Below are 14,922 nucleotides of genomic sequence, written 5' to 3' on the forward strand. Positions count from 1 at the left end.
GATCTTGGGTACTTATAAAGGATCAAAAAATCCAAATAATACCTTCTGACTAGTCTTTTTGAGTGAGATTCTGGGTTGTTACAAATGATATTAGAGCGAACCCAACCCATAATCTATGTGGACTAGAGGACACTGCACACGGATCTAGTGGGACTGACCACGAGCCAATCGTGGTGTTTGTGATTAAATTTGAATGGATTTGAATCATTAGCTCGACGAGAACGTTAGGGTTTGAACGGAAGGAGTATGTAAGGATATGTGCGGGCGTGTGTTTAGTTCCACATCGGTTATTTGCTGGATAGATCTTGAGTACTTATACAGAATTAAAAAATTCAAATAATATTTTCTAGCTAGACATTTTGGATGAAGTACTAGGTTGTTGCAAGGCTTCACTCTGCAGCTCTTGATCTAAACCTCTATCCATCACCTTGGTTCATGCACCCCATCCCTCAATAAATTCTCCACCCTTCATTCCCTCATCTCCAACCCTCCGTCCTTCTATCGCCAGGTGGCATGACCATATCTAAACCAATGAAATAACCACCACGCTTTCTACATGCATCCCAGCCCATCACACACCTCACCCAATCAACAGGAAAAATCACGCCATAATTTTATATTAAAAAAATTTAAAAATCGCATTTTTATTGCACGATGAAAGCAAACTAAAAGACAAGCCGCCTCCCCAAGTCCCCTGGCCTCCAACCACATGTCCTCGCTCCTCCCACCTCAATAACCTCCCATTTTGTCTATATCAATGGGCATCACTCGACCAAAAAAAATTTACAGCAAGGCAGAGAAAAATATAAAAAAAATCTGAAGACATATTAATAACGGCTTCTTTAGAAAAGAGAAGGGTGCGAAAAATTCAATAAGAAACTCTCAGATACTCAAAAGGTTGAAATCATCAAAAAGAAACGAAGGCACACCACAGCCCCCTTCTCTCATCTTCATGTTTCCTCCTTCCTGCTAGACTTCCCTCTCCATCTCTTCTTACCTTCTCTTAAAGGAAAGAAGAACAACCCACATCACCTGCCACCCCACCCTTGAAAGAAGACACCAGATAGCCCAGTTAAGGATGGCAGTTTGCACAGTCTACACGACCCCTTCCCTTCACTCCCCATGCTCTGTCTCCAACCCAACAAAGACTTGCTTTGGATTCAACCAGAGGCAGCAGGTGATCTTCTACACCAGTGGGAGGGGAAGCAGCAGGAGGGGAGGAAAGAAATATTCGGAGACCTTCTATTGCTCCGCTGAGGCGAAGACAGTGGTGATTGGGCTGGCGGCGGACTCAGGGTGTGGGAAGAGCACCTTCATGAGGAGGCTGACCAGCGTTTTTGGAGGAGCAGCAGAGCCTCCCAAGGGAGGGAACCCAGACTCCAACACTTTGATCAGTGACACCACCACAGTGATTTGTTTGGATGACTTCCACTCCCTGGACAGGACGGGGAGGAAGGAGAAGGGAGTGACAGCTTTGGACCCGAGGGCGAACAACTTCGATCTCATGTATGAGCAGGTGAAGGCCCTCAAGGAAGGGGTGGCTGTGGAGAAGCCTATTTACAACCATGTTACTGGTCTGCTGGACCCCCCCGAGCTCATCCAGCCTCCCAGGATCCTGGTCATTGAAGGACTGCACCCAATGTGAGTTTACCCTGGGTTTCCTGTGACTCCTCTCCTCTTTTCTTTTCTTCCTTGAAAAATGTGATTTCCTTTATTCTTTTCAAGGTTTTTTGCTCTTAGCCATCCATGATCTGTTTATTTTTATTGTTTTGTTGGTTGAAATTTGTGTAAGAGCTCTGGTTGGTGATTATTTGCAGCAAATTGCTTATAATCTAAAACTTGTTTTGAGCAATCTTACGATCTAGAAAATTGTGATATTCCATAATCTATTATTTATCTTTTCTTTTCCTTCATGCATGCATGCATGTGTACGAGTCTGTGACTGTAATTGATGAGAGTATAGTAATCTGTATGCTACTTATGTTTATTTTAATTGATTTAACTAATTGTAGGATTATTTGCTATCTCATGATGTGAAGCTGTTTTCTTGCTATTTTTCTACTTGAACATGGTGAACATTTTATGCATATGCTTTTGATTTGTCTTATTCTGCTTTAGATGATTCGGACTGATAATCTATAGAATATCTGTTAAATATTTTTGATATTTGACTTGATGAGAATGTTTATAGTTCTACTACATGTTTTGCCGATACCTAAGATATGTAACTCCATTATTGTTTGAGCCAGAGACAATTATTGCACCCTAGTAAGCAATCAGCCTTTGTATGATGAGTGATTTGTGCTTATATGACACAGTTGCTCGCCACAAATGCATGCTCCCCAACAAGGACATGACAGTGGTGTTCAATGAAAAGTTCATGGGAATATTAATTCACACTTCCATTTCATATTTATATTATCTCTAGTCTGAATATTTTTCATGCAACTTCACTTTGTAATTTAAAGTTAGCATAAGTATCTCTGTGAATGTCTCGCACCATCTTCACTGCTTTGATAATGCAGTTTCCATCTGATTCAGAGAAGTTTATGTATGTTTAAGGATCTCTGTAATGTTCACAAAAAGGTCTGATACTGCAGCAAGGTGGGAGAAGTTTTCGTAAAATCTTAAAGTTTCCTTTCTTATAACGTTAACCATTCAAGTGGAATAACTTCTTCTTATCCAACATCTAAATTGGTAATTTGCGTACCTTTCATAAATTTTGACTAAATTCCCAGAGGTTTCCATGTATGGTTTATCATCTCCAGTCTGGGAAACTTTCTTGAAACATTTCTGTCATACTAACCAAAAGCATTTGTTTGATCTGTACTCTCTGTAATCAGATAAGCAATTTCTTCTTTTTTTTCTTCTAAACTTTGAGAAAAGCTTTCTGATTTTGGCAAGCAGATTCACCAAGTAGCTTGAAACCTGAGTATAATTTTTCTATCTTCAGGTATGATCCTCGTGTGAGGGATCTCTTGGACTTCAGCATCTACTTGGACATCAGCAATGAGGTTAAGTTCGCATGGAAAATTCAGGTCGGTGACTGGAGCTCTTAACTGATTTCAATACGTATGGTAATATAGTTGGAATGTCCTCAAATCTCATCTAATTTCGAGAATTGCAGAGAGATATGGCCGAGCGTGGGCATAGTCTTGAAAGTATTAAAGCTAGCATTGAGGCTCGAAAACCAGACTTTGATGCTTACATTGGTAATTTTCATAGACAAAGCCCAATCTCTATTTCTTCAGTTTCTAGATGCCAAGTGCTTGCTTATTTTAGAGAAACTGAACTAGTCAACATGAATGATATATGATATGTACTGCAAAAAAAGGACCTCCTCAGCAACAAAGAGCTACCTTATGCTATTCATGTCACCTTGAAAGGCTAAAGAGGAGTAATCAAGACTGTAAATCTAGATGGCATATTGATATCTACTTTGTGATCGTGAGTTTTACTTCATAAAAAAAAAACACTGCAATGAGTTTTGTATATCAACAGAAAAAGGTTAAAGGAAGATGATAATATGTTGCAGGTTTGATCACAAGATAATACATATAGATGTGTATCTTGTTTACATTTGTGAGCATATTTACTTTCTCTGCAAGGTCCTTAATTATGTCACTAAACATGACCCTTTTCAGACCCACAGAAGCAATATGCTGATGCTGTGATAGAAGTTTTGCCCACCCAATTGATTCCTGGTGATAATGAAGGGACAGTGTTGCGGGTTCGCTTGATCATGAAAGAAGGATTGAAGTATTTCAGTCCTGTTTACCTCTTTGATGAAGGCTCCACCATCTCTTGGATACCTTGTGGGAGGAAACTGACTTGTTCATATCCTGGAATCAAATTCTTCTATGGTCCAGACACCTACTTTTCCCACGAGGTAACTCTGAGGCCTGAGAGCAAGAGTTTCTTTCCCTTATTCTAATTTCAACATCATCATATAGATCTCTGGTTCATTTCAATTAACTTGCAAAGAAAGTCATGGAAGAATATGATTGGAGAATCAATCGAAATTCCTAGATTGGTTTTGAACCAAGTAAGATGACTTCTAACTCAGTTTGCAACCACTAATTCTGTATATATCATTTTTAGCACCTTAAAGTTACAAGAAAATATCCAATTTAATATTTAAAGCTGTTCATCATATAACTCTTAATAGGAAGGAAAAAAAAACATTCAAAAGATGATTCAAATAGTTATAAAAAAAACAAAGAAGCCTTCCAAGTTTAGGGTCTGCATATTTGCACTAGAATTTGAGTCCTGAGGAGGTTTCCTGGCCATCAGAATCCAGAGAAGAATTGAGCCTGGATAGATATTTTAAAATGGATTATATCAAGCCCCCTCCATAAATTTATTGCAACATTTTTTGATAATATAATTGAAAGATCTTACAGTTTGGGTAAGTAAAGATCTAATAACTGGCGAAAAGATTTCTATTATAAAGATTCTTAATGAAGCCATGTACTAATTTATAAACCGGGCTATATAGCAACTAGTTTATAAAACTCTAATGCATAACCAACTCACATGAATCAACGAGCATCTGGTAGGAAAGTTCGTGCAGTTGATTCAGTTCTTTTTGGATTTCATTTCCATAGGTTTCCATTTTAGAGATGGATGGGCAGTTTGATAGATTGGATGAGCTCATTTATGTGGAGAGCCATCTAAGCAACATCTCAACCAAGTTCTATGGGGAGGTGACACAGCAGATGTTGAAGCATGCCGACTTCCCGGGCAGCAATAACGGGACCGGTCTCTTCCAAACTATCATTGGTTTGAAAATAAGAGATCTATACGAACAGATCCTTGCACAGAAGGCAGCTGCTCCTGCGGAAGCAGCAAAAGTTTAGATGTCAAAAATCTTCTTCTCTCAAATGACAGCATCAGTATTTGTATCTCTTGTAATCTATATAGAATCTGTAATATAGGAGCAGGGAAGAAGAAATGTAGCAAATCCCCCACCAGATTGCAAGCAATGGGGCATCTAGATTTGAGTGAAATGTTTTCTGCCGCAATCAAATGCCCTTGTCAATAGAAGAAATATGTTTGTTTTCGCCTGGCCATGGTGATGGTCAATCTATAATTTGGACGTGTGATCTCTAAATCCTAAACCCTAAATCCTAAAAAGAGATCAGTGATGTTTATCGAGTATTTAACATATAAAATATTTGCACTTGCTGGTTTATTTAAAACGATATCTGTTCTTTCAACTAATTGTCAAAAATGATTTAGAAAATATTACGAGAAGATAGCCTTGAATCAGAGTAGCTGGGGAAAAGGAATTTATTGAGCTGGCCAACTTGGAACAAGCCTTGATGGTTATGGTTGTCTTCTTTTAAGTGTAGTGTAGTACTGTACATGTCAAAGCAATGTTAGGTGAAAGACCTTTCACGGCAAAGAAGCAACTTGGGTTCACGTCAAGAGTTAGTTTGCTCAGAGGCGACTGCTTTGATATTCGTGCACGATCGGCAATGGCAGGGCAAGGCGAGCGGGAGTGCTGCTGTTGGTGAAAGCCGGGGATTGCCGGCGCAGGGGGAGGAGATGGGTGGTCGGATGAAGCTAGAAAAATATGAGACACACATGATCTCGAAGGTGGAGGTGGAGAACCTCCGACGACACTTCATAGCAGTCCTCCAGCTGCTGGACTCAGAATCGGATGGTGGTTGTCCGAAACTTTAGTTACCGGGTGCCGGCGGAATGGATGGCCGGAAACTTCGCTCTCTAAATACTGTGCATCTTTGCTTTAAGATGTTCTGTAGTACGGTACATCTTAAAGCAATGTTAAGCGGAAGACCTTTGCACAAGAACTTTATTAGCAATTATAATTATACAGAGTTAATATATGCCTCCCACGTATTGTCTCTCTTCAAAAAACAAAAAAAAAAACAAAAAAAAAATTCATATCACGCAGATTAATCTGAAGAAAATCAGAAATAATATGATTTTGTGTGTACAATATCGTTCATGTAATCCTCCCACCCAAACACACAAAACGACAGCTGAAAAAAGAAGGAATTCTTGAGGACAGAACTTTGCCTTAAAGGTAAACATTATTCTTCGGTCCCCGTTTCTGGCCAACTTTTTGTTCTTTCTGCAATCCTCTTTGTTCTCTTTTATCCACTTCGTTCTCCCATTAAATTCTTTTGTACCTGCCATCCCTGCAACACTGTCCACAATTAAGGCTGCTGCTGAGAAGCAGAGATCTTTCTTCTATGTGCGATTCAATTAGCTAACCAAACAAAAAACGAGGAAAAGCTTCTTTTCTGAGTACTGCCGAGTCTGCATGCTTTCGTCGCATATACTCGTATTTATGAATATCTTTGATTGGTATATAAGAAGGCATAACTTCGTACCGCCTTCTGGCCGGGTCATATCAACATAGCACAGACCAGGCTGCAAGGAGGCCTTCTGGGTTGGATGCAATGGGCACAACCCAAATCTATTTGACAGTTGAATCAGCACAAAGATTGAACCCGGCTAGAGGTTCAATCGAACTGAGTTAAGTCAAGTAGCTAGAGGCTCGAACTCCACTCGATTCAAATATTCGGGCTCAAAGCTTGACTCGAGATCGATCGTATCTTAATATCCAAACTCGAGCTCAATTCGATAAAAAAAAAAAAAAAAAAAAAACAATACCCAACATCGACTCGACTCGAATATCAACCGAATCATACTCAAACTCGAGTTCAAGCTCAAATTCGAGCCTGGTTTATGATTACAAAATATGGTTAAAACAAAATATAATATTATACTATATTTTAAAATATTAAATTAATAATATATTGTAAATAAAATAAAATATTATTAAAAAATATATATTTGACTAGGCTTGTGAGCCTTCGAGTCGAGTATTTTGCTAATCGAGCTCGATAACAGTCGAGTCGAGCTCGAGCAGCTCACAAGTTGCTCATCTCATTTGCACCCCTAACCCAAAACTAATCCAATTCCAATCAGGTTGGATTAGATCAGATATAATAACAATTTTATCAATCTATCACTTTTTCACATCAAATTAATTCACCAATAATCCCAAAACAAAACAAAAAAAAAAAACATGATAAATATACATAAATTGATTAGGTAATAATATTATAACATATTATGCAATGCAATATATAGACATTATCAAAAACATATTCTACATAAGGTTTGATTGATAACCATAAATAGTTATAGTTAATAGCACGAAATATTGCCTAACTATATCACAAAATTATTAGGATCAGCTCGATTAGGAATTTAGTGGTCCAAATCCATTCTGTATTCAGGAAGGCATATTAGCCTAATCCAAGTAGCTTTGGGTCATGCTCGACCAGATTAATTTCGGTAGCTTCCAAATCCGACTGGATCAATCCAATCCACTTGCAGTCCTAGCATTGACTACAAAGTAATACATTGGCATGCGTCCCCATTGATACAGTGAACTGAGCTTTTCTTACTACTGTAGGTTTCAATGTTCTCTCTCTCTCTTTTTAATTTATTTTTACTTTTCTTGAAATACTTGGGGTTTGAGTGCAGGCAAACTTGTGACAAAAAAATGAAGCAAGATCATATTTTGATTACAGAGATAATGAAGGATGCCCCCGATGCGGCGTCCTTTTTAACCGTATGATCGATGGACAAAAGCTTTCGACATAAGATAAAAAGATGCTCGGTCCACTACAATCAGATAATCCTAGAAAAATCATGCATGTTCCTCGGATTTAAATGAGCTAGTTTGTCCCCCCTCCATTCTTAATCACATCTTAAACACAAATATAGGTCTTTGTTTTTTCATTGTTATGTTGAACTGTATGTTTTTTCTGCATATACACAGCTCAAGCTAAAAACTTATTAGGGTTTCTTATTTTCCTTCGGTTACCTTCTCTCCTAACAGGGGTTATCATTGCCACATTATAAACTAAACTTCGTGTATTATGCCAATGATAAACACATTACCGAAGTCTCTTGCACAAGAAATCACAAAATTATTCCCTGAAAAATGTTCGCATTATATACCTCCAAACATCATGGAAAACCCTACCTATACCGCAAAACATAAATTAATCAATTATTTTCATCTGTACAGATTTACTAGTAAAAGAAACTATGTAGATCAAGAACGAAATCTTTTAAGTTAGGTCTATAAGTGTGCAGGAGAAATCTGTTCAATTTGGAATGAACTGTTACATGTGTAAACTCTGGTATTCATTTGATATGGAACACCATAACAGCTATGGCATACTCAAGATGCACGAAGCATTAAGAATAAGCATTTCAAAAATCAAAAAGTTCTCCAAGATTTGTTTTCATCTCTGATAATTTAATCCAACATGCTTGTGATTGACTGAGATGATGTAACTATTTGTCCCCCTGAGTCCTGAAGTTGCTTCAATATTATATGACATGGCATGCACATGATATGAGCTTCACAGGAGATGAACAATATCACATCTAAATTTGGCCAGTCTCAGCATCCATGAAATCACTATCACGCAACAGAAAAGATCCATAATTGAATACGCTACCACTGTGCTCTTAAGGTCGTGTTATTTCAAACAGCTATACCATGTTACAAGAGATTTTTATCGGTTCTTGGCAATTCAAGGAATCTAGATCTACAGCTAAAGTTTCGCAAGAAAAAGACAAATAAACAGTACAGATCTTAGCTTATCTAGAAAAGAGCAGATCAATGAGACAAGCGACTGAAAATATAAAAGAGACCCAAATATAAAGAATATATTCATGTCAAAGTAACTCACGCCCGATAATTCTCATGACAAATACATCAGAAATTCTGAAACACTTTTGGAAGAATTCGCTAAAGGATTTTGCCAATATTCGACACATATTTCTCCCTCCAACTCCAAATTATCCTGTATATGATTATCTAAAAAGGCTTTAACAGTCCATATGAACTCATCAAACTGCAAAAAGTGACCCTCTCTGGATGGCATTTGCATATGAACCCATCATGACATACATAATTCAGATATATATTTACGTTCATGGATATATCTTAATATGCCTGTCTAACCAGAAATGCATATAATACAAGAAAGCATAAGGCTCCATGCATTCACTAAGCATAGCATAATGATGCTCATATAGGCACGATTAGAAAAAAAGTCATCTGCATGAAAGGCTCAAAGTTGCCTATGGTACATTAAAATGTTCGGCCAGAACTAGGGAGTTGTTTCGATCTAGATTGCATATCATCCTCCACATATTTTCCCACAAGTACTTCAAATATGAAAAGAAAATCACGTTCAAAGGCAAAACATAAAGAGGCTAGAAAGAGGATGTTGGTTTTGCTACCCCTTTGTCGCTACTTGATTGTGACAAACTTATTAGTGCCATGTCTTGCCCAGTGATCCTTCAAATCAACTGCATAAGAAAGATCATGGCCTTCAGCAGCAAGTCTGTGTAGAAGCTTTCTGTATGCACCAATGCTCATTTTCCTTCCTGCGAGGCGTGCACCAGGCCTGGAAGGACTCATCGGAAGAGGATATTCTGATATGCTCATGGTACAGCAGGATGATTGCCACCCACCAGCTCCCCATCTATAACACTGGTGAGGCACACCAGTGCATGAGCATACAGGCACTGGAACATTCGAAAAATCTACCATTGTTCCATCTACAATAATATCTTGAGTCTTCTTCTCACGTTTCCCCTTGGACGTGGAATTTCCTTTCTTCTCTGCTGGTACCGAAGGCTGTTTCTTTGGTTCCTTTTGCCTCAAAAGTTTAGTGGCAGTGTGATTATTTTTCCTAGTGGAAGGATGCTTTTTTCTGACTTTCAGTGGCTTAGCTTCAAGCACACCTTCTTGCATTGCACCTTCTGCAGCAACTGGCACGCCTTGCGCATCGATCATTTCTGAATTAACTGGAGTTGCATGAGAAGAATTCATATTTTTTGTCTGAGACATGAAACTTCTCTGTGGAATCCAGGAAAAGTCCATTGCTCCAGAATTGCATTCACCAGCTATGGAATCTCTGTTAATGTATGAGCTCATTCTCAGAGAAGTCTCTTGGCGTCCTGAACCAATGCTGTTTGGAACTGAAAGACCAGAAACTGGCTTTAAAACTGACTCTGCATGTCCCGTATGATTGGAGAACTCCCAAATTCTTGTACCCAATCTTCCCCTTCCATCCATGCAAACCCAATGAAGCACTCTAATGTTAAAACTGAATACCCTCTTCAGTCCATGAATGAAACTAAACTTGCACTCTGTAATTATATCTATCTGTCTGCTTAAAACCAACTAATTGACAGAAAATCAGCAAAATCCAGCTACTGAAATTAAAGGAGCACAGACTTGATTTACCCACCAATTACTGCAAAAGGGAATCCTCGTGAAACCAATAATAGACACAAAACTCCACCCAAAAACTGAAATTTACCAAACCCAATATCAGTCTCATTAATAATCTCAATTTTTTGGACATGACCATTAAAATATATGTTCGCATGCAGGACATATGCACAACCTGACTGCACAGCAATCAGAACAACATCGAATTTAGAATCACTGCTGTAAGAAACTTAAAAACCCTTGGCTCCATGATATCCTATTTTCTGGCCTTATTGGATGTATTCATACTGGACATGCATGATCCACCTTATCCAAAAAAAAAAAAAAAAACCTCCGAAGATCTGAAGACAAGTTATTTAGATCTTGTCAATGGACTTAGGAAGATGGATCTATAAAATCCTAATAATAATTAAAAGAAATCCATTTACAATACAACCGCCAACGGTTTAAGGGATGCAATATATGGCAAAGACGAAAGTCTGCCTTGAGGAGAAAACCCCTGCCCCTCTCCCACACATGATGAATCAGCTAGGACATGGGTATCGATTCAAAATGTCGATCAATCCAATAAAATATTAATAAAACATAGAATAAGGAACACATCATTATAAAAACTGAATCTTTTAAGAAGCTCAACAGGAAGCAGCAGCACAAATGGAATATAAAAATTTTGAACTGGAGCACCAAGTAAAAGAGAAATTAATGCATAAAAAAGGGAAAGGACTGACTTCAATTACTTCCTACATATATCTTCTTTTCTTTTTTGTAAAAAAAAAAAAAAGCTCAGAACCATGAAACTAGAGGAACAAATATCTTTGGGGGAACACTTATTTCACTTGGCAAAACCGGCTGGCTACAGAAAATCACAGAAGTCATGAGCAGACAGACACTGGAGCCCATCACAAAACCACTCCAATACTTTATAATATCCCCACAAAATTTTGAACACCAATCTTTCTAAGCAGCATAGAGTGAACAAAAACAAGCAGTCAAGAAATACAAGAAAAAGCTACTCAAAAATATGAAGATCATCTTTCTAAATGGAGAAAGTGGGGGTGGAGGGTGAGAGAAATCTTACAGACTAAGCCTTCAAAGAAGCAACCTTCCATGGACCCTCTCTTCTTGTTCTACATTTTTTTTTTCCTCTTTGTATTTAGTTCCCTTTCTGATAATAAAAGCAATAGGTGGAGTGGTTGAGAAAGGTGAGGAAAGGGAGATGGGTCCTTCCCTCTTCTTTTAATGGGCGCTGCTGCACCAATACCATGAAAAAACAAACAGTTGAGTTGACGGGGTGACCTCTCCTTGGATTTCTTTCGGTTGATTGAAGGTTCCAACTATGCCCTTATTCTCTCATCAAAATTATCTTGCATGCCTTGCAAACTCACATAGCTTGAACCATACCATGTTTAAGTTGCTAAGTTCTCAGCATGTATAGTGCATGTAATTTAAGGGAAAGGAATATCTGGCGGATGAATGAGATTGTCTCAAATGATCTAATGTCAAGGATTTTGTGTTTGTGATGTATTAACTAAATCGAATTATTTATATTTACAATTTTTTTGATTAATAAATGACCAAAACCAGCCGCTTTTAACTTGTAATATCGTTGGGTGCCTCCACCGATTCAGCAATTTCTAGTCCTCATCTATCAGGTGTTTCATCCATTTTAGGTTCCATAAATTTTATAATAACTATCTTCAACATGCGTGGACCTGGAATGACTATGCATAGATCACCCCTTTTTGTGTGGTCGGATTTCCGAATACAAGATCTACTCAAAAAAATTTGGAGAATCGCATATGTAATTAGGGATGGCAATCGGATAGGATCGGATCAGATACGAGTCAGATTATATGTGAATTGGGTTAGAAATTCATCAACCCAAATCTGATATGTTTATTAAATAGGCCAAATTTTCAAATCTAAATTCGACTTATTTATTAAACAGATAATCCGATCCGATCCATATAATACATTTATTAAATAAGTTAAATAGTTTTTTAATAAATTAAATGGATTTAAACAGGTTAAACAGGTTAAGCGAGTCGAGTTAAACAGATCAGAAATAGGTTAAACAAGTTTCAAATAGATTAAACAGGTCAGGTCATCATCCGACCTAATTATTAAACAGATCAAAATAGATTAAATGGGTTAAAGATTTAAATTAGAACTCAGCTCATTTAATAAACAGATTTATGACTCATTTATGATCCAAATCTGTTCATATCAAACCTAAATTTACTTGAAGCGAATCGTTCGCGAGTCGGATTGACGGATCGGATCATAAATTGCCACTTTTATCTCTAATTTATATTTTTATCTTTTTATTGACCTAACCTACAAAGGAAGCGCACGGCGAGAATAAAGCGGGTGAAAACAGAAGAGTTATAGAAACTGGAATAATAAAAAAAAAAAAAGACTACATTCCTCTAAAATTGTGAAGCTGAATTAGTGCCTTAAAGTGGGAGTACAAAATTATAATTAAAATACTATAAGAGGAACCTTTTAAAAATCATTTTTAGACCAATAGGGAGGATTCTCACATCATAGGTAATTGGTGAGAACAGTCACGCACAAGTGCCCCCTTTATCTGTGATGGATCCAATCCAACATCAACTGGGTGGTTGTTTTAGAAGAAGTATGAATAGATTGGTATTTTAGTCATTTGAAAAGTATATACTGTGGTTCAAGACCATGGTGCGCCCCGAAGCTCGATGTGAAAGCGTGCACCTCGTAGGACTGAAGACCGGCTCGATGCTTCGTTTCTGGTTTGGCGAACGTACTGCAACGGCATTAACATTGGATTGGGGAAACGGATACCTGGACCGAAGAGAATGACCCGGGAAACGAGTTGAAGTTTTAGAGAATATGAGAGAAAAAATTAATGGAAACGGCATTTAAATTTGTTGTGCCCCCTACCAAATGCTTTCTTTTTCTTCTCTCTACGTAAGAGTTTTGAAAATCATGAATCCATTACAAACGCATGACAAAAGAATCTCTCTTACCTTGCTTTTCTAGTAGCTTTTCCTTGTTGGTCTTTGCCGGACTTAACTTTATTTTCAAAGTGGACTAGAATTTATTTGGCTGAAGTTATCTATATTTGAGTTGATCTCAACTCAGATCCAATCAAATCAACATTAAATAATAGAGATCTTATACTGATAATCCGAACTATTAGATATGATCCATACTATATAAATTGCTTGCACGCCAAAAATCATATAATTTAAAGGTTCTTATTTTATGCATCAAACGAACAAAAAACTTACATAATTTCATGCTATTTGGATTGTTCAATTTTTTAACACTTTGATGCAGAAGCTAAGAATCATTAGATCATATAATTTTTAGTGTCTAAATAATTTAGAAATAGTAGATTACATCCAAAAGCTCCAATTATCGATGCGAAACTCCTATTATCTAATATAGACTTGGCCGGATTTAAGTAAAGATCAATACAAGTGTACCCAAATCTAACTCTCTTTTTCAAAATATGCACCTAGTTTGACTTGGCTGGACTAATAATCCCATAAGCATTAACTTTTTGGAACTTCGAAAGAATGATAACCCGAACCTATCATTTATGCTGCAGTTTTTTCCTCTTCATATTGGGGTGGGGTTAGAACCCTGCCCGCCATGAACAACTGAGGATTACAAAGATTACAAAGACTAAGGAGTTCAGCAACAACTGAGACTTCATAAATGAAGAAGTCCGTGCATTTGGTTTGAGAGCAAAAGAAAAAATAAAAATTGCAAGATTTCTGTCTATAGAAGTAGTTCTTCCAATTTTCATTTATTTTTACTTTTAAATACTAAAAGAAAGATATTTTTTAGAATAACTCTTGAATAATGATTTTTTTTTTACGTTATTATCTTATGGAAGGAATTTTCCATATATTCTTTCCATTGGCTCATGAGGTTATTGCGGGCTTATATTGTTTATATTACGACTGAAGAGTCTTGCGCGTCCGACTCTAGTCATACACATACATCGAGTAAACTAGACCTGTCACGATCAAGGTTGAACTGGGCTTTGTCCCTTGGCTTGGATTTTGCATCTGGTTCTGCCTAAACAATCCTTTTTTTCTGTGAGACAAACTATTGTTTTAACGTGTCTCCAGTAACCCCTTGTTCTTAAAATATTTGGATTATGCCTCTTATCGGATTGAATTTAGTCATGCTGCTCGCAAGTTCAGTAGCCGTTAGGAGCTCTTAAACAATATGGTGCAAATTTGTACATGATTCCAACTTAAGTTAGCAGCCAAGGGCAATCTATTGTTTACTAGCAATGAACGCAACATACCATCTCATAATCAAGGAAGTGCGAAAAAAAGATCATAATTATCGATTTTTAATTACATATCGAGAATAATATATTGTACATATTCAGAATGATGTATCTGGTGCCAAAATTTATAAAATAACAGGCCGATCATGCGTCTCCCATTATTTCACCCACCATGATCATGATTGCCTCGCTAATAAATCTCAAATATACATTTTAATCTAACTCTGATCTGCTGCTGATATGATAATAAACTTTACCCCTAGCGCAAGAGAAGATACTTTATCATCATGAAATTGGATGGTTAACAAACTCAAAACTGAAACATCAA

General features: G+C 37.3%; 2 protein-coding genes across 2 annotated transcripts; one reads left to right on the top strand and one right to left on the bottom strand.

Moving 5' to 3' along the window:
* The first annotated feature begins 785 nt into the window (after positions 1-785).
* On the top strand, positions 786-5,070 carry PRK (phosphoribulokinase). The gene is made up of 5 exons (XM_008790362.5): positions 786-1,641; positions 2,954-3,038; positions 3,128-3,212; positions 3,645-3,889; positions 4,608-5,070. The coding sequence occupies exons 1-5, from the start codon at positions 1,079-1,081 to the stop codon at positions 4,857-4,859; spliced, it is 1,230 nt and encodes a 409-aa protein (XP_008788584.1). The 5' UTR covers positions 786-1,078; the 3' UTR covers positions 4,860-5,070.
* Positions 5,071-9,105: 4,035 nt separating this feature from the next.
* On the bottom strand, positions 9,106-11,542 carry LOC103706307 (protein BASIC PENTACYSTEINE1). The gene is made up of 3 exons (XM_008790373.6): positions 11,385-11,542; positions 10,323-10,383; positions 9,106-10,136 (listed from the first exon to the last, which is right to left on the bottom strand). The coding sequence occupies exons 1-3, from the start codon at positions 11,413-11,415 to the stop codon at positions 9,317-9,319; spliced, it is 912 nt and encodes a 303-aa protein (XP_008788595.3). The 5' UTR covers positions 11,416-11,542; the 3' UTR covers positions 9,106-9,316.
* Between the last annotated feature and the right edge of the window lie 3,380 nt (positions 11,543-14,922).

Source organism: Phoenix dactylifera, chromosome 3 (assembly GCF_051530095.1).
Source record: "Phoenix dactylifera cultivar Ajwa chromosome 3, Ajwa_hap1_PhDact_Kaust_v1.1, whole genome shotgun sequence".
NCBI lineage: Eukaryota > Viridiplantae > Streptophyta > Magnoliopsida > Arecales > Arecaceae > Phoenix > Phoenix dactylifera.